The sequence below is a fragment of the Narcine bancroftii genome, chromosome 8 (assembly GCF_036971445.1).
Source record: "Narcine bancroftii isolate sNarBan1 chromosome 8, sNarBan1.hap1, whole genome shotgun sequence".
NCBI lineage: Eukaryota > Metazoa > Chordata > Chondrichthyes > Torpediniformes > Narcinidae > Narcine > Narcine bancroftii.
The window spans coordinates 54,956,773-54,976,868 of NC_091476.1; the positions used below are offsets into that span (position 1 = coordinate 54,956,773).

Sequence of the window (20,096 nt, forward strand, 5' to 3'; positions counted from 1 at the left end):
TATATCTGTGGATTATAAGGCGAGGTTAGTCTCGGACCATTCATTGTTATTACTGGAATATCAAAGTTCTCAAATTACACAACATACTTTAAGATGGAGATTTAATACTATGTTACTACAAAAGCCAGAATTTATTGTTTATTTGAGAAAACAAATTGAGGATTTCATTGCTAATAATGTTCACTCTGTTTCTGATCAGTTTGTTTTGTGGGACGCAATGAAAGCGTCAAATGATCAGTTATGCATCCAAACTGAAGAAAGAAAGAGTTAGAGAAACTGAGGATTTGGAGAAGAAAATAACAATCTGTGAAAAAGAATTTCAAAAGAAAGCTACTGAATTCCAAAAGATCCAATTAACTAATTTAAAGTTGAAGTATAATAAGTTACAGTCATATCGATTTGAATGTCTGTTGAATCGTTCAAAAAATAAATTTTATGAATGGGGTGAGAAAGCTCATAAAGTATTAGCTTGGCAATTAAAAAAAGAACAGTTATCTAGGATTATACCAGCTATTAGAAATAAATCGGGTATTACTTTTAGTCAAAAAGAAATTAACGATGAATTTTGTAATTTTTACAAAAAACTTTATTTGACTGAATGTAAAGAGATAAAATAAGATGCAATAGACTCTTTTTTGAAAAATATTAATTTACCACAGTTATCTCAAGAAGACAGACAAGAGTTAGATAAACTTTTTACGGATAGTGAAATTGAAATGGCTATAAAAGATATGCCAAATGGAATCTTAGGAACCCTTCACTTAGGAACCTTTCAGCACTCTTTGCACCCTCTTGCATCCTGGTTCCGATACCTGGTACTGACTCTAGGGCTATGATGCTATGACCCTATATTTCAATAGCACCCTTAACATAATTAACTCTCCCAAATTTGAGATATAAATTGACTGATCAAAAGTTTACACAAAGGGTAGGCCATGTCTGAATGAAGGAGGTTGTGAAGCATGGGGAGAAATTATCTAACCTTGGCAGCAGAAACAGTGATCAGGATCAATTACCTGCCTGTGTAAATGTTACAGGTTTAACAAAAGTATTTAACATTTTGCCTCACTACATCTTCCTCTCAAATGTCAAATGCAGGACTGACTGCTGTCGGTCTTACAGTTCTTCAACTGGAGCCAAACACACTCATGGTTTAATGTAGTCATCTGATAATAAAAGAAGGAGCACAAATCAAGTCAGGACACTAAAACAGGTGGTCAATAGGAAAAGGTCATTTTGATAAAACAAGTAATTTCATACCTCATCCACACATAAACTCCCTGAAAGACATACCCAAGAGGAAATTGAATTTAAGATTACAGTTGTCCGGTGGCATGAAGAACACTGTCATTAGGCCAATTAAAATACTTAACGTACCAGAAGCTGATTCTTTGCCAACTGAACAGGGAGTGGTATCACATTGGTTTGGAACATAGTGATTTGCCTATTTGAGTTATTTTGTAAGGAGGTGCTGGTTGCGCTAAAAATGTTTAACTTGTACACAATTATCGCCTCAGACTGGAGATGTTTGTTTTCTTGTTGACCTGAAATGGGGATCAAGAGTACCATCTAAAAGTGGTCAAATGATGCAAACGCCCACCACATTGCACATAACCAGTAGTAACACAGCATCAGTGTAAGGGTAAATTAAGAGGGCTGACTGTGAAGTGAGGGACTTTAGGAGACACAGTAAGGTGAGGTAGTATTATTTAACTGGAACCATTTTGATGAGGTGCAGGAGTAAAGTGGATCAGAAGTACTATTCCCAAGTATTGGAGATGGGCATCCTTTCACAAATTGCTTCTGTGTAGTGCAGGAGACAAGGCCATTGCAAGTGTTTGTAAAGATTATTTTCTCCATGTGCATACGTTATTTTTGGTGACTTTTGTAAAGCAGGGACCATGGTCAAGGTGAGGACGATGGGATTTGGAAATGATACTTTCTGGTACCAGATGTGGGGCAGTGACTTGCTTGCTCACAGTCTGATTCTGGGCCTCCTCCCTCGATTCCTCTTGGGGCTTTGCTCTTCTCTACCACCAATACTGCTTATCTTTCTAACCTTGAGGGTCAGACTGTAGGGAACTGGTGGGGGTTAGTGAGGGAGCGGGGAGGCCTGGGTGGTTAGGGTGAAACATCGAGCTTTTGTAGCAGCCACTTTTTTACTCAAGCGGTGGAAACGAGGAAGGAGCGGGAAATGAAAGAAAAAAAACAAAAACAAAATGGAGACGGGGGTGAGACTGTTTACAATAATCCAGATGATTGAATGCCTTCTAGTGATTATGATTCAGCACTCAGAGAGCGATGTAGCAAGGAAACTTAATGAGAGGGAAGGAAAGGTGACAGACTTTGAATGATCTGTTCTCGATCCACCGCACCCTGGTTATGAACGTTGCGTGTTTGAATCACCGATCCTCCCTCTCTTTCCGCAGGCCACATTTGCAACATTGAGGTTGCCGCAGGCCACATTTGCAACATTGAGGTTGCCCCAGTCCACGTGCCTAGCACCTCTGTAGATTGCTATGAGTGCTCATTCTCATTTTACATTGAAAGCATTGAAAAAAAACAGGAGAGGGACCTTGATGACGGTGAGGACAATATAGTTGGGGTTAATGTTCTAGAGCACATTGATATTAAGAGAGAGGATGTGTTGGAGCAGGTAAAGTGCATTAGGATAAGTGGACAGAACCCAAAATGCACAGTTAACATACTGTATGTTGTCACATTTGTGGCCCGAAATGTGAAGTTAATAAAACAATAAACACAAGTTTTATCAGGTAAACTTCTCCCAGTCTTTTCATTTTCCCGTTTCGTTTGTTCTCTTGCTTGTGCTCTTATCTCTCTCTCATACCACATGACTTCCGGTACATCTCATACATATTCATTATCATGACATCCCTCCTTTAATCAGAAATAAACTTTACCTTCACTTACCAATATCCCTCGGAAACATAAAAACATCGTAACTAATGGTAATACTATAACTCAACTACATAAAATTTACTTCCTACAGCACTCATACATGCACTTTATGATATAAGATTAAATACTGTCCCAAAGTTCTTATTAAAACTATGGCACAAAGTCTTCGTATCGTTTGGGCACTTTCCGGTTTCATTTCGGCCTGCCTGCGATATGGTCGTCACTTCTCGGTTGTTCACTCTCGGCGTCGGAAATACTGCTCGCCACGGCTTCGGGTGTTTCTGGCGCTCTAGTCACTTCATCAGGAGTGCTGGTAACTGCCTCTGGAACATCATCAGGTCTCTCAGTTTCAGCATCTCGTATTGGCCTTTCAACCTCTTCACTCGATGTATCTCTGGACTGGTACCTTTTTACACTTGATACATTTCTCTTATACAGGACTCCAGTCGGAGACTTGACTGTCACCATACTGCCACTTCTGGATACGACAGTATAGGGTTGATGGTAATAAGGTGTGTCTAGCTTACCACCAGTTTGATGCCTCACTAGAACATTATCTCCTGGCATGATGTCTGAGTACCTGGCTCCACGTTTCGAATCTGTGTACAGCTTTGCTGCACCTTTCTTTTCAGCATCGTGGTCCCTCATCTCCTGGTCGTCTCGGATTTCCTTTATTTCTGGCATTTTTGTGCGGATTTTTCTCCCAAAAAATGCTTCTGCAGGACTTTTTCCAGTGGTTGCATGAGGCGTTGCTCGATAGACAGCCACATAAGATAGCAATGCTTCTCGCCAATTTTGTCCTTCAGCGTGTGCAATCCTCAATCGTTTTTCAATGGACTGATTTTGTCTCTCTACTTCTCCGTTGGCTTGCGGCCATTTCGGAGTTACTTTATGATGGTGGATACCTGTGGTCCTCATGTATTCCGTAAATGTCTCTGAAATGAATTGTGGACCATTGTCAGAGTATAATGTAACAGGTAATCCATATCTTGCTAATATCTCTGCTAACGCTTGTATTGTTTTTTCAGTGGTTGTGGACTTCAACACCACGTACTCATAGTATCTGCTGTAGTAATCTATCACTACCATCATTGATTCACCCGTCGGTAAAGGTCCAAGAAAATCAACAGCTACGTCGATCCATGGTCCTGTCGGAAGTTGCGTACTCCGGATCGGTTCTGGCGGATTACTCCTACTTGTGATTTGACATCCGTGACAAGTTTTAACAAATTTCTCGGCGTCTTTATCACAACTTGGCCACCATACCTTGGTCCTGAGGTTTTGCTTGGTACCAACAATACCTAGGTGTCCTTCAGGCGCTAAGGATACGATCTTCGGTCTCAATCTTTGCGGAATCACCAATCTGCAACCTCTTAATACACACTGTCCGATGCAACAAAGTTCGTCTCTAATGTGAATGTAAGCCTTGTGAGTACACTTGTCCCATTGTCCACTCTGTATGCATTCTCTTACTTCCATGAGTTCTGGATCACGTTCGGATTCTCTCTCGACTTCCTTCGTAGTCACAGCTTTCGGTGTCGACTGAATAGCTACGAAGCGTACAAAGCTCTCTGTTTCTGTTCCCAATTCTGACTTGGAATGTGGACCACCATCCTTCACCAATCTGGACAGCGGATCAGCAATGTTTGCTTTCCCTGCAATGTGGATTACTTTATATTTGTAGGGTTGTAGTCTGAGTACCCATCTCTCTATTCTGGCACATGGTTTGGATCTAGGTGCATAGATCACCTCTAATGGCTTATGATCTGTGATGAGTTCAAATTCAATGCCGTATAAATATGCATGGAACCTCTCACAGGCCCATACAAGTCCGAGTGCTTCTTTCTCTGTCTGAGAGTATCTTCTTTCCACATCTGATAACGATCTGCTGGCATAGGCAATGATTCTTGGTCCTCCATCATGCATCTGGACCAACACGGCTCCTAAACCAACCGGCTGGCATCCGCTATGACTTTGGTTGATGCCATCGGATCGTAATATCCAAGAGTTTTTGCATCTGTCAGGCTTTGCTTCAGCGCTGTGAACGCTTTCTTCTGCTCAGATCCAAAATGAAATGGTACACCTTTCCTAGTTAGTTTCCTTAGTGGTTCTGCCACTGTAGCGAAATTAGGAATGAACTTTGCACAAAAATTGACCAATCCCAGGAAACTCCTCACCTCTGTTGCGTTCTGAGGTGCACGTGCATCTGCAATAGCTTTCACCTTGGCCTCTGCAGGGTTTAGTCCTTCCCGTGTAAGTCTTTGTCCCATGAAGTCCATTTCTGACACACCGAACGGGCACTTGTTTCCATTCACGGTAAGGCCTGCCTCCTGTAGTCTAGATAGTACACGCCTCAACCGTTTGTCATGCTCTTCCTTCGTTGGTGCATGGACTATGATGTCGTCAGAAATGTTGGCAACTCCAGGAATGCCTTGAATCACTCGATGGATTTCATACTGGTAGATCTCAGAAGCTGCATTAATTCCAAATGATAGTCTCTTGTAACGATACAATCCACAGTGAGTCACAAATGTTGTCACATCTCGGGAACCTGGATCCAGCTCTAATTGATGATACCCCCACTTCAGATCAATTTTTGAGAATATCTTACTGGTAGTTAGTTCTTGAAGTATTTCCTCCACTGTTGGTATAGGATGTCGTTCTCTAATTATAGCTTCATTGGCCATTCTCATGTCAACACATAGTCTTATGTCACCCTTTGGTTTGGGCACAATCACTACGGGACTGACCCATTGTGTCGAATGTTCCACCGGTTCAATAATGTCTTCTTCGATCAATTCTTTAATTTTGGCTTCGACTTTCCCACGAAGTCCAAACGGAGTTCGGCGCATTGGTTGTGCCTTGGGTTTGACCGTTTCATCTACCGCTAGCTTCAATTGTCGACCTTTCAGCTTTCCTACTCCTTGGAAGACTGCGGGGAATTCTTGCTTCATATCCTCGTATGACTGAATTGAATTGACACAAGCTCCAATATGAAGTATTGCCAGGTCTTGCGCTGTGCGTCTACTCAGCAATGGTTCTCCCCTCTCTTCTATGACCATAAACTCTGCTTCGGTGCACTTATCTCCAGCTTCAACAGTTGCAGTAAAACATCCAATGGTCTGCAATGGCTTGGTTGCTGTGTATGGATATAGTTTCTTGGAACACTTCTTTGAGGTACAGATGATCTTTTTCCTTTTCAACTTCTCCCATAAATGTTGATCAATCACATTACTGTCACTGCCTGAGTCTATAATGACCTGCACTGTCACTCCACCAATGATCACTGGGACCTTCTCATGACGTACTTCATTCAACGTGAATTGGTAACAACTCTGTCCCTCCTGGGTATCATCATCGTCACCGTCTATCTGGCGAATGGTATCTTTCTTTCCAGGATACTTTCCTTTCCCCCAGGCTTTGCCTTTGGAAGTTGTACTCTTCCTCTTCTGGTCTGCATCGCACTTGCTTTTGCACTTCTTTGCAAAGTGGTCCTTACCTCCACACTTTCTGCAAACTTGGCCTTTGGCCGGGCAATATGGGTCTTTTCCAAAGTGACCTCGGTTTCCACATCGATAACACTCCACGTCCTTTGTCGGCGTATATCTTGGCTGATTATGTCGATGTGAGAGCCTCTTAATTTGCTGGCTTGAGTTGTCTTTCAGGGTCATGGTATGAAATTGCCCTTCAACAGCCTCTAATGCAGCAGCAATGGTTAAAGCATCAGTGAGTTCCAACTCACTCCCTCTTTCCAGTAGATGTCTTCTGAGTTTATCTGATCTGCAGTGCTGTACGACTTGATCCAATAATTGGTTGTCCAAATCAGCTGGCATGTAATTGCATCCAACAGCTAGCTGGCGTAGTCTCGTCACGTACTGAGCAATTGTCTGGCCATCTTCTTGTCTCGTTCTCCGAAACAAATGGCATTGAAATGTAGCATTTGGTGTCACTACATAGTGTGCATTTAATGCATCTACCGCTTTCCAGTACTCATCCTTTCTTCCAGTATTCAAAAGTGTCTTAAATGTTTCCCGAACTGAGGGTCCTGCAGTGAAAAGAAGTAACGCCCTTCTCTGCGCTTTTTGTTCAACTGTACCGGTATGTAGAAATAGGCCACGACTGTCGGCGTAGGATTCAAATTCTTCCAGCCATGCCTTCCACTTCACACTTACAGTGCTTGCATCACCCGTTGGGTCAAAATGAGCAATTCCACCATGTGTTAGAAAGTCACTGTCTGCACCAGCCATGAGGAAATATTTCAGCCCCAAAAGTACTGAGTCAAAGAGAAAATTCTTATCACCTTGAAGTTGTCTGTAATCCTCTGTAATCTTGTTTAGTCTTTAATTTTCTTCAAGCTTATCCCATCCTCGTCACCAATGTCACATTTGTGGCCCGAAATGTGAAGTTAATAAAACATTAAACACAAGTTTTATCAGGTAAACTTCTCCCAGTCTTTTTATTTTCCTGTTTCCTTTGTTCTCTTGCTTGTGCTCTTATCTCTCTCTCATACCACATAACTTCCGGTACATCTCATTCATATTCATTATCATGACATATGTCTGAATTTTTTTTTAAATTTAAGATGTCCTTGGGGCCTGACACAATATTCCCCAGACTGCTCCACTAGACAAGGGAGGAGATTCCTGAACTTCTGGCTAGGATATTTGTGTCCTCATTATCCACGGGAATGGTACTGGAGGATTGAAGGGTGGCAAATGTTGTGCAAAGGTTGGTGGTGTTGTGGATAGTGTAGAGGATTGTAGAAGATTGCAGAGGGACATTGAGAGGATACAGAGCTGGGCAGAGAAGTGGTAGATGGAGTTCAATCCGGAAAGGTGTGAGGTGGTACACTTTGGAAGGTCAAACTCCAAGGCAGAGTATAAAGTTAATGGAAGAATTTTTGGTCATGTGGAAGAGCAGAGGGATCTGGGGGTCCATGGTCCCCAGATCCCTGAAAGTTGCCTCACAAGTAAACAGGGCAGTTAAGAAAGCTTATGGGGTGTTAGCTCCATTCGTCAAGGGATTGAGTTTAAGTGGCTCGAGGAAATGATGCAACTCTACCAAGCTCTGATTAGACCATACTATTAGTACTATGTCCAGCTCTGGACACCTCATTATTGGAAAGACATGAAAGAGTTGGAATGGGTGCAGAGGAGATTTACCAGGATGCTACCTGGTTTAGAGAGTATGCAATATGAGCAGAAGTTAAGGGATCTAGAGCTTTACTCTTTGGAGAGGAGGATGAGAGAAGACATGATAGAGGTATATTAAGTGGCGCCTCCTTCCCACTGCACAAAATACAAAGGGATGATTTTAAGATAATGTGTGGGAAGTTCAAGGGAGATATTAGAGGAAGGTTTTTTTTTAACCCAGAGAGTGGTTGGTGTGTGGAATGCACAACCTGGGTAAGTGGTGGAGGCAGGTACATTGGTAAAATTCGAGACATGACTAGACAGCATATGGAGGAATTTAAAGTGGAGTGTTATGTGGGAGGCAGGATCTAAAGGTCAGCTCAACATTGTGGGCCGAAGGGCCTGTACTGTGCTGTACTGTTCTATATTCTAAAAAAAACTCAGACATTTGACTGATGATCATAAGAGGAAAAAAAATTTGAATTGGTTCTTTCAGGTCCCATGTTGACACACTCATCTACTGCATCATGCCACCAAACTATGTCAGTGGCCTTCATTGTGTTCCTAGCTGTTAGAGCCATCAAGCCATTAGCTTTGCTCAGTGATTAGTGCTGGTGGCTTGTCCTTCAAAACCATGTCTTCCCATATGTGAAGTGCACATTTGACAGAGACAGACAAACATTGTTATTCAACTGTAAATGGCCCTGCGGTGATACAAATATATATATGTCAATGGGTAGCTGGATCACCCACTGGTGACTCCTCTCCTTGTGACCCTGGAATAAAGGTCGACCTCTCTCTCCCTGTCCTCAGTCAAGCACTTGGAATTGGGATAGCTACAAGTCTACAGAGTAATAAAGCCTATTGTTCCTCACTCTAGGGCTTTGGAGTCATTGTTAGAGCCTATAGGCCCTTTAAATCAAATAACCCAAAAGACAAGTGCAAGTGTTTCCCATCTCCCACTCCACTCACTTATTATAATCTCACCCCCATGGAATGCTCCACCCTCTACTGCACCAATCCCAACCTCACTAGCCAAGAGTGGTGCGGTTGTGGTATGCTGCACTGTTGTGTGTAGAGAAAACATGGCCTCCCTGCCTGTCTGGAATGAGTGTATTGCAGTTGGCCACTTGTCCACATTGTCTGAAACTTATTTGTAAGTCACATAACCTGTCAATCAAGGTTGGACCTGCCATCTATTACTGCCCACCTTGCCATTGGCCAATTTAAATCACCTTGGGTCATTATTGACTAGAGGCACAGATTAGCACTGTATATAACACCAACTCACAGCACAATCCTTCTCTCTGCCTTGTGGTCCGGGCCTCAGACATCGCTCGACGCCAGGTCGCCGCTGTGGACATCACTGGAAGTGTCGCGGGTAAGGTGTGCACTACACTGAAGCTGAGCCATAGTATTGCGACAGATCAACACTTGCAGAGAGCTGCAGCCCCTTTGGTCAGGGAACCGGGTATGTGTGCAAGAGTCCCTGTTTGCAGCATGTGAGCGGGTCAAGTATAGGTTTACTATTTTTGGAATCCAACCAAAGTCAAAAGTGAATGTTTATATCGGCACTTAACTGAAACAGTGATTGAGTACCATTTAACGTTCTCCTATGTGTTAATAAAAGTTATGTGTGATTGTAACACTTGTGTCCAGACTCGCCTCTCTGTGAACCCACTGAACCTACACTCTTCCCAATACGACATGCACTGACTTTTGCCTTGCTGTTGCCAAATGACAGCTCTCAGACACCTTTTACTTACCCATTAAACAAGACGCCACCAAGAAACATCAAGCCATTGTCTCATGCACCATCTATGACCTAATTTCTTCCAGTTTTCTCCCTGAATAGTCTCTAATCTTACTGTTTCCCAAGCCCTTTCTGTGCAGTTCTATCTCTTTAACCAAGGTCCACAAAACCAATTGTCCCATTGTTTTTATGTGCTTCAGCTCCACAGAACCAGCATCATCTTACAGTACCTCAATTTCATTTTGTCTCCCCAGTCCAGCCATTCCCCATCTATATCTGCAATACCTCACATCACTTCAACAACTTCTAGTTACCTGGATTCAACCTCTTCATCTTCGTAACACCTTCCCCAATACCTTCTTTTTCAACAACAGACCCAACCATTCCCACTCCACCACCACCATTCTCCACCTGGCAGAACTTGTTCTCACCCTCAATAACTTCCCCTTGTACTCATTTCACTTTCTCCAAATCAAAGGAATAGCCATGATACCCATATGGTCCTGGCTTTGCCTACCTTCCTGTTGGCTACGTAGAGCAATCTGTGCTATAAGCCTACGCAGGCAAGGTCCCTCAACTCTTCCTCCACTACATTGACAACTACATTGGTGCTCCCTCATGCACCCAAAATGAGTTCATTAACTTTATCTAATTGGTTGCTAACTTTCACCCTGACCTCTAATTCACTTGGTCCATCACTGCCAACATCCTCCCCTTTCTCAATGTCTCTGTCTCCATCTCAGAAGACAAACTCTCTACAGAGATGTGAGAGATGGGAAAATTGACCTAAAATTATGAACATGGAAGAAACTAAAGTTCATCAGTAAATGGCTGTAACCAGTTCAAACAGGATAAGCTTGGGGCTTAGGATGCAGGAAAGCAGAGTCAGCACGATTAACATAAGAATCTTCTAGTCTTTGTGACAAGACCATAGGACTAAGATAAGGAATGGTAAGGTACAATAGAATGTAGGAAGTTGAGGTAGTCTGGATCAGATAAGGGTCTCCTAGCCCTGGACAGAAGTACCAAGTCCTACATTTCTAATTAGCTAACCATACACAGATTTATACATATGAAATTAGCCAACCCTAGATAGAATGAGTCAACTCTGCATATCAAGAGACTGTAGCCCAGAGAATCAGGAAGGTGTGAATAAGGACAATGACATGATGGGGCACCCACAGGATACCCCCTGGTCCTCCAAGTGTACTGAAACTGCACGTAGGCAGGAAGGATTACCTATGCCAAACCCATCCAGGGAGGCAGAAGAATGTAAGGGGGAGGGCATTCTGATACTGAAATTGACTGTATAAAAGTTGGGTGAGCCCCAGTATATGTGTGTATTCCCAGGGTAAGGGGAAGCACCCAACTTTGCATTGTTGTAGTAATAAATGTTCTTTGTTCTCAATTTTTGTCTCGAGAAATTTCTTTAAAGGTACTTTAATTTCTAACAAATGGGGGCTCGTCCGGGATCACACTCCCTCCACTGACAGAGTACCCCGACGACGAGAGTAGGTGCACCCCGGCTGATTCAGCTGGACTCACGGGCGACGGGTGGCTGGTCAGTGGAAGAAGCGAGTGATATCCGAGAAGAGGCATTGAGAACAAACGGCGGAAGGACGCGCGCTAGAGCAGTACTGCCAGAACTCGGTAAGAGTATTTTACTTGTTCCTAAGCATGGGAATAGCGGGCAGTAGAGATGAGAGTCCTGACACAGGACGTGACCACCAGATAGCTACGTACAGCCCGCTTGGGTTGATGTTATCTGAGTGGGGCACAGGAAAGACCCGTGGTAAAGAGAAACTGACGACGGTCAGGTATTTTACTTGTTTCTAAGCATGGGAATAACGGGCAGTAAAGAAGAGAGTCCTGACACAGGACGTGACCACCAGATAGCTACGTACAGCCCGCTTGGGTTGATGTTATCTGAGTGGGGCACAGGAAAGACCCGTGGTAAAGACAAACTGACAATGGTCAGGTATTGTTGTATTGAATGGGTTAAATACCCGGTTAAAGGGAGCTCCGTGTACTGGCCAAAATTCGGATCCGAGGATGAATGGATGTGTAAAGCTTTGAACCTATGGCTCTATCAAAACCAGAAAGACAATGTTGAGAGCAGGGAATATGCAGCCTGCTGGCTCAAGGGATCCATTGAACAGCTGGTTTTGAATGAGAAAGAATCCAGGGATAAGAGAGAGGAGGAACCTCTTGTCCCTGAATCACAGGGTTGGGATGTGTTACATTCCCTCCCTCCACCCTATGTTCCTCCTATGCCAGCTCCTATCTTTCCTTCCCCTCCTATGACCTACCCTTCTGCACCTTCCCCACCTCCCCCACCACTAGAGAAGAGAGAAGAGAGCAGGAGTGGTATGATAACTTGCTCACAAAGCACTCGATTACCACCTCTGTTGACAGGAGAGAGAGGTAACTTTAATTCAGAACAGCGTGAGACTCTTCAGGAAGAAAGGGCAGAACCCTTTGATTCATTTCCCAGGGAGCAGGAACCCAGACCTAATAAGCCAGAAACCAATTGGATGAGACCACTGCGGGAAGTTCCCATGGGAGAGGGTCTCGGTTTCGTAAATGTGCCCCTGACCAGTACTGAAGTGTGTAACTTTAAGAAAGAACTGACCTCCCTGATAGAAGATCCCCAGGGATGTGCTGAACAGTTAGACCAATTTTTGGGACCATATATATATACAATATGGGGGTCTCGACATAGAATCCCCAGCAGGGGAACAATTGGTACTAACAGGTTTTGTTACCAACTCAGCCCCAGACATTAAGAGAAAATTACAAAAGACAGAAAATTGGCATGAGCAGGGAATAACCCAGCTTCTACAGATCACACAAAAAGCATTTGTCCAGACATCTGAGGATAAGCAGAAAGCAAAGGCTAACATTTTGATGCAAGCAGTTAAAGGAATAGTAGATGAGTAACATGAAAAAAAAGGCAGGGACTGTGTGCCAGCTCCTGAATGTTGGGAGAAGTGCAGGGAGTGGGAGAGTAGAGACCAGAGATAATTTCATAAATCACGACTTCCCACTTCAGTCACTGACCAATATTGATTAAAATTCATGCTAAAAATTAAATGTCATAAAGGATCGTTTATCAATACTGTAGAATGAGCGAATTTAACTACCAGTTAATTCCAATTTATGAAATAAATTGTATTCAAATGTGATTTTGCACAGGGAGTACCTGAGAGTTGTGATGTTATAACATTTGCAGGGAGAAATGTTTGCGCAAATAGGGTGAGTTCTACACGTCTTATTTTAAGTGTATGTAAGATAAAGAAAGGATCTGATGTGTAAAGTGGCTGGTTCAGCCAGTTGAAGCAGGAGTGTGCATGTCCCTTTAAGTGCACTGTGGCACTTGAAATTGAGGCTTCAGGCTCTTGTCTTGCAGTTAGAGGTATGGAGCCCTATCAATAGATTTAGTACATTCCTTCTACACATTCAGCAGTCAAGGTCCGTGAGTTTAAAGATCACCCACCTCTGGAGAATAAAGATACCTCTGGGGATTCCTATGGGGATTCCTATAAGTTTAATCATTTCTCTGGTGCATTTTCCTCTGGAGTGAAATTAATGCCTCAGCACAATTTCTCTGTATTGCCGCTGTTATTTAATTCATGATAACTTTCCCCATTCATCAGGTTTATATTTAAATCCGGTAGTGCGGAAGTTACATTGTAAATGATCACGGAGGTAAACCCTGCGCAAGTGGATTCAGCTTAATGGAGAAATAAACCTGCGAACTGGTCTATGGTGCTGTGTGAGTACTGCAATAGGTGGAATATGATTTAAATTGGTGGCATAGTTCAGAACAATTGGGTGCATAAGAATAATAATATCATTAAGAACTCACAGATCTTGTACCAGATGCTATTCAGTACATCTTGACTTAAGGACTGGAGAAATTGGTATGTTAGAATGAGATTGGCATGGTACCAATATTTCTTGATTCAATAATGACTCCACAAGCTCCAGGATTCATGCAGCAGAACTTTTAAGTGGAATATAATAGAAACTAGCCTGTACTTAAATTATTGTGTGTGCAATCTTCATAAGAACATCTTTTAACTTTTTTTGGTGCCTGTTTTACAGACTGTTTTAAATAAGGCCAGCTCCTGTGAGCTGTGGCACAAGGCATTTTACTTAAGGCAGAACTAAAGGTTGAATATGTTTCAAGTTCTCTTGCAGGGGCTCTTGTGCTGCAATGTCTGTTATGTACTCACTCTAACAAATTGGAGGGTTGTGCCCCATACAGACAAGCAGCTCCAACTGCATTTTAATAAGGTCTAACATATTCAAAACCCATGCAAATATGGTTTGTGTTTCATTTTACAATTTTTACACTAACACAAAGGAAAGTCAGATTGTTATTCATTTTATTAAAATCTAGTGATTGGTTATATGTAAAAGCATGGCAAGAGGATCAACTAAAACCTGCCTGGGATGGTCCCTTCTGTGTACTTTTAATTACAGACACCGCAGTAAGAACAAGAGAGAAAGGCTGGACCCACATTCAAAGAGTTAAACCAGCTTCTGAACCACAACACCACGACGCACAGATTCAAACCCCAACCTGGCGTGCGGTTCCTCATCCATCAGACCTGAAACTTACACTGCGCCGTGACAAAGTGCCGTAATGTTACTCGTTTTTTTTTGGTTTATTCAGTTATGGTTGTATTTTATTGCTGTTTTCAATGAGCTTTACATTTATTGTGGTTTATTCAGTTATTGTTGTATTTTAATGCTGTTTTCAACGAGCTTTACAGTTATGGTGGTTTATTCAGTTATTGTTGTATTTTATTGCTGTTTTCAATGAGCTTTACAGGTATGGTGGTTTATTCAGTTATTGTTGTATTTTATTGCTGTTTTCAATGAGCTTTACAGTTATGGTGGTTTATTCAGTTATTGTTGTATTTTATTGCTGTTGACAATGAGCTTTACAGTTATGGTGGTTTATTCAGTTATTGTTGTATTTTATTGCTGTTTTTAATGAGCTTTACATTTATTGTTCATTGTTGTTTACTCATTTTTTTGGAATATTGTTCGTTAATGTTTTAAGTCCCCCCCTGGAATAGGGGCAGCAGAGGTTACAATTGGGCTCCTTTAGAATGTAGACAGGGCATAGATTTAATGTATAGTCATAGTGGGATATAAGGGATCCCAATACGGACCAGGGGAACTGAACAGCTTTAGTGGAGTACATCTAATTTGTATCGTAGCCTACACAGGTATTAGAGACAAGAGTTTTGAGGCGATAGCACAAAGGACATGGTGGGACAAAGACAGACAGAATGGTAGTCAGGATTGTACATGTAGCAGAGAGAGAGAGAGTTGACACATATGCTAATGTACACAGACAGGCTGCAACTCACAAGTTCAATGATACATATGCTAATGTTAGCAGACAAGCTGCAACACACAGTTAAATCACAAGAAACAATCCCCCCCCAGCTTGGTCACTTTTCATCACCCCGTGAAGGGGAGCACCAGTTTCCAACAACGTGAGCTGCTTGACACTTTAATATCAGGCTCCAAACAGCCTTCGGAGATCGGTGGCCCTAGGGTTCGGGGCTGAAGAGGACATCAGATACTAGCCACAATTAAACGGAACCGCCTGACTACTCGTTCGCTGCTGAAGGCAGCGTCTCTCACAGACTTCGTCAGGACAACGCTTACAAAAGTCGGGTGGTTCAAAGACACTGCTTCAATGTTTCAACGTGTGGGATGGACTAGACTCTTTACTGAGAGCTGGAGCCTGATACTCGCAACCCTAATAAGCAGCTGGACTCGCTACTCTGACCTTCATGGTGCTCCCCTACCTAAAGACTTTACACAGACATTACAATTCGGTTATTGACCAGCTGGGTAAAACTACACCTTACACTTGAAAGATCAGTATTACTGATCTAAAAGAAAAGTGAGGAGGGGGGGGGGGATCAGTCACACTGACACTAGTAACCAAAGATCAGTAACACTGATCATGGTGAAAGATCAGTATTACTGATCTAAAAGAAAAGTGTGGATTGTGAGAGATGGGAAAATTGACCTAAAATTATGAACATGGAAGAAACTAAAGTTCATCAGTAAATGGCTGTAACCAGTTCAAACAGGATAAGCTTGGGGCTTAGGATGCAGGAAAGCAGAGTCAGCACGATTAACATAAGAATCTTCTAGTCTTTGTGACAAGACCATAGGACTAAGATAAGGAATGGTAAGGTACAATAGAATGTAGGAAGTTGAGGTAGTCTGGATCAGATAAGGGTCTCCTAGCCCTGGACAGAAGTACCAAGTCCTACATTTCTAATTAGCTAACCATACACAGATTTATACATATGAAATTAGCTAACCCTAGATAGAATGAGTCAACTCTGCATATCAAGAGACTGTAGCCCAGAGAATCAGGAAGGTGTGAATAAGGACAATGACATGATGGGGCACCCACAGGATACCCCCTGGTCCTCCAAGTGTACTGAAACTGCACGTAGGCAGGAAGGATTACCTATGCCAAACCCATCCAGGGGGGCAGAAGAATGTAAGGGGGAGGGCATTCTGATACTGAAATTGACTGTATAAAAGTTGGGTGAGCCCCAGTATATGTGTGTATTCCCAGGGTAAGGGGAAGCACCCAACTTTGCATTGTTGTAGTAATAAATGTTCTTTGTTCTCAATTTTTGTCTCGAGCAATTTCTTTAAAGGTACTTTAATTTCTAACAGAGATTTTCTACAAACCTACCAACTCCCTTAATTAACTTGATGAAACCTCTTCACACCCTGTCACCTGTAAGGATTATCTTCCTTTCTCACAATTCCTCTTTCTCCATGGCATCATCTCCAGGATGTGGTCTTCCACACCAGAATATCCAAGTTGTCTTCCTTCTTCAAAAAATGTGGCTTACCCTGCCATAACTTCAGCCCTTTCCCACATCTCTATTTGCCACACATCTGTCCTGGCCTCCTCCGCCCTTGTCCATGAGTTTGTTTTATTGACTCCTGTACAGTGAAAAGTTTAGTTCTGCGTGCCATCCAGGTATTGCAAAAATAAGTCGGCATTCTCTTGCATCACAGAAAACATTTTAAAAGCACAATAGCAAGATTATTCATGACAATGGTCAAACTTTGTTGTCGGCCTTGTAGGATAATGAGCAAGTAAAAGTCATTCGCAACAGCTTCCTCCTATACAAGGAGCTGCTCAGTGTTTGGTGGATGGATTGGAATCTGGCACACACCTTCCCACAACAACATTCAGATAATTACCAGATAATCCATTTTTATTAATCTCAGTAATGATAACCAGGAAATTACATGAATGCCATTAAAGTCCATCTGGGTCACTGATATCCTTCAGAAAGATCACCTGCCAATATAATTCATCTGTCTCTGAGTGGCTGTAGACCTTCCCATGCAGTTTGATTCTAAATTAGTCTTTCAGTTCAGGGTTTGAACAAACTTTGAATTTTTTTTTTGTCAAGTGTACCAAAATACAGGAAGAAACTTCATTTTCTTTAATGGAGATAATCCAGGCATTGTCAGCAAGATCCAGATATCATAAATAAATTGTTCACTTGTTCATGAATCTTCAAACAAAAACATTGAATGAAGCACAAATGTCGATTTGGAAGCCGGGAATTTTCCCCACTTCTCCTTTGAAGCAGTATCTTTCTTCTCTGGTCACCAGAGGATAGAAATGGTGTTGATTTTAACATTTGTTCATGAGGTTGCAATTCTTCCTCAGCACAAATGTTAAAATCAACACCATTTCTATCCTCTGGTGACCAGAGAAGAATGATACTGCTTCAAATAGCTTACAAGGAAATTTGACAATCATTTGGGAAAAAAAAAACATCTCTCCTTCAATTTTTCAGTGTGCTTCATATTCAGAAAATGTCATCCAGTTAGGATCAGAAATATAAGAGCATGGTTTTTGGACCAGGTACTGAAACTTGTAGTTATCTTCAGTTTGAGGTAGTTTAATAGATTGAGCTTCATACCCCTGAATACCATTTAGAGGTGGATTAATAGCTGCTGTCAAGTGAGAAGTAAATTGAGAACACAAGTCATCAACTTTCAGCTGATCAGATGTCTCATCTGCACATGAGTTGACTTTCAAATGGTCCTTCTCCAACTCATCATTGATGGAAAGTTTCACTGAACTTAAAGGAACGTCAACACAGTTCCAAAGTTCTATTTTATTGGTCTCTATTTTAATTTTATGAACCGAACCAAAATGGTGATACATAGACTCTGGTGGTGGAATGGCTTCAACAGTCATTTTGCTTGGTTCTTCAGCATCTTTATACATCTGTCGGTACTGTAAATGAGAGGTTGCTGGGACACCAGGGCTGATGTTTTTGGTGAAACCTGCACCATTGTTGTTTTCCATAGATGCTTGTGAAGAAGAAGGAAGCCTCTCATTCTCACAGTTTGTTCCTTTGAGAAGCCTGTTGCACTCATAACTTACACAGTTCAACCCATTACTTTGGTCGAAATCTTTTTCACTGATATCATCAATGAATCCAACGGCAATTCTCTGACTTTTCTGGTAATGATCGTTTGAGTGATCATCGTGTGCAATGAAAGAGAGATGGTCATCTTCCAGATTTTCATCAAGCTCTTGGCATTGCAGATTCACATGAAAATCCTGAGAAATAATGACCTGTTAGGGTAGAGACATTAATTTTAAACATTATTCTCTTTAGTGGTATTGAATAGGCTTGGATAAATGAATTAACAATATAGTATTCATCAACAAATCATGAGGCTATGGTACATTCATGGTTGACCACCTTGCCTTTGCTTCTGCAACCAAATATACATCAAAAGCACCATTTAGAAGCTAAGTTTATGCTTCCGTTCATTCAAGACATTATTGGATTAGTGAGACGGTTTTGAGAGGGGGGTGTGGGGGGCAGGACTGGCATCTTAATGTTCAGGCATTCTGCTCCTTCAGACATGATAAAGGGGGAGGAGTGGCATTGCTAATCAGAGAAAATATCTCAAATGTTAACTTTCCAAATATCGGCTGGGACTCCCCTGTGAAATGTGTTCAGGAAAAAATTCTAAATCAATATACAGAGGTACCAACGAGAGAGGGTGCAGTACTTAATCTCCTATTAGTATAATAGACAGACATACAAGTAGGTGAAAATTTGGGGTCCAGTTAATTATGAAAAAAAGATAAGTCTGGTCCTCATGTTGAGATTCTAAATTGGAGGAAGGCAAAGTTTGTGGAAATGACAAAGGATCTAGGAAGCGTGGATTGGGATAAGTTGTTTTCTGGCAAGGGTCTGTTAAGTAAGTGAATGGCGTTCAAAGGCAAAATTTTGAAAATGTAGAGTTTGCATGTTCCGGTTAGGATTAAAGGCAAAGTTAACAGGCATAAGCAACCCTGGTTTTCAAGGAATATTGGTGATCTGGTTAAGAAGAAGAGGAAGGTGTATAGCAAGTATAGGCAACAAGGAGCTAATGAGGTACTTGAAGAATAGAGAAAAAGCAAGAAAATATTCAAGAAGGAAATCAGGAAGGCAAAAAGAAGACATGAGGTTGTGAAAGTAAACCTGAAGAGTTTCTATAAGTACATTAAGAGTAAAAGCATAATGATGGATAAAATTGATCCCCTAGAGCACACATGTCAAACTCTGGCCCGCGGGCCAAATAATTATATTTGGCCCGCAATTTCAAAAATGTATTAGAGGTGGCCCGCTGGCCGCTGCGCCAGTGTAGCGCATGCACAGTAATACAACAAATCCCAGAATGCATTGGCGTCAGCCTGCTAATCGCCCCCACCTCCTCTGTTTACGTTGCAGGGTCTCACCGTGGACTCTGGTTTTGGGGCCTGGCCGGTGTCAGGGGAAGCCAAGGCCGCTTCCCAGCGCCCAGAACCGGAGGCCTCGGGCCTGACCTCGCCAGGACCATTGCCCACTCCCCCTCCCTGCCGCAGGCCGATCCGCGACTCACGATTACGGGGCCGCTGATCCGCCGAGATGCCGCCCTGCAGCGAGAGCCGATGCCCCTGCACTGTCGTTGTCCAACCTGATCGCCCGCAAACCCCGCCCTCCCGCACACAGGCCTGAGTAAGTATTATGAACTTTAATCTCAAGATAAAACGATCTTCCAATAGTTTCATGTCACAGTGATAAATATATTCCTGGTTAAAAATGGTCCTGCACCTGGATACAAGCTCATTAGGCATAAAACTTGAAAAGTGTGTAAATCAAAGGATATCTGTACCAATGGAAAAAGGGCATGGCAAATAACCCTGCTAGAGTTCATGCCCACAA

General features: G+C 42.3%; 1 protein-coding gene across 1 annotated transcript in view; it reads right to left on the bottom strand.

Annotated features, from left to right (window-relative positions):
• Window positions 1-17,550: 17,550 nt before the first annotated feature.
• The window catches only part of LOC138740707 (interleukin-10 receptor subunit beta-like), a 47,523-nt gene continuing 44,977 nt past the window's right edge, over window positions 17,551-20,096 (bottom strand). Inside the window, exon 8 of the mRNA XM_069893756.1 lies at window positions 17,551-18,472. Within this exon, the coding sequence (XP_069749857.1) occupies window positions 17,678-18,472 (795 nt within the window). The 3' untranslated portion in view covers window positions 17,551-17,677. The remainder of the gene's footprint in view (window positions 18,473-20,096) is intronic.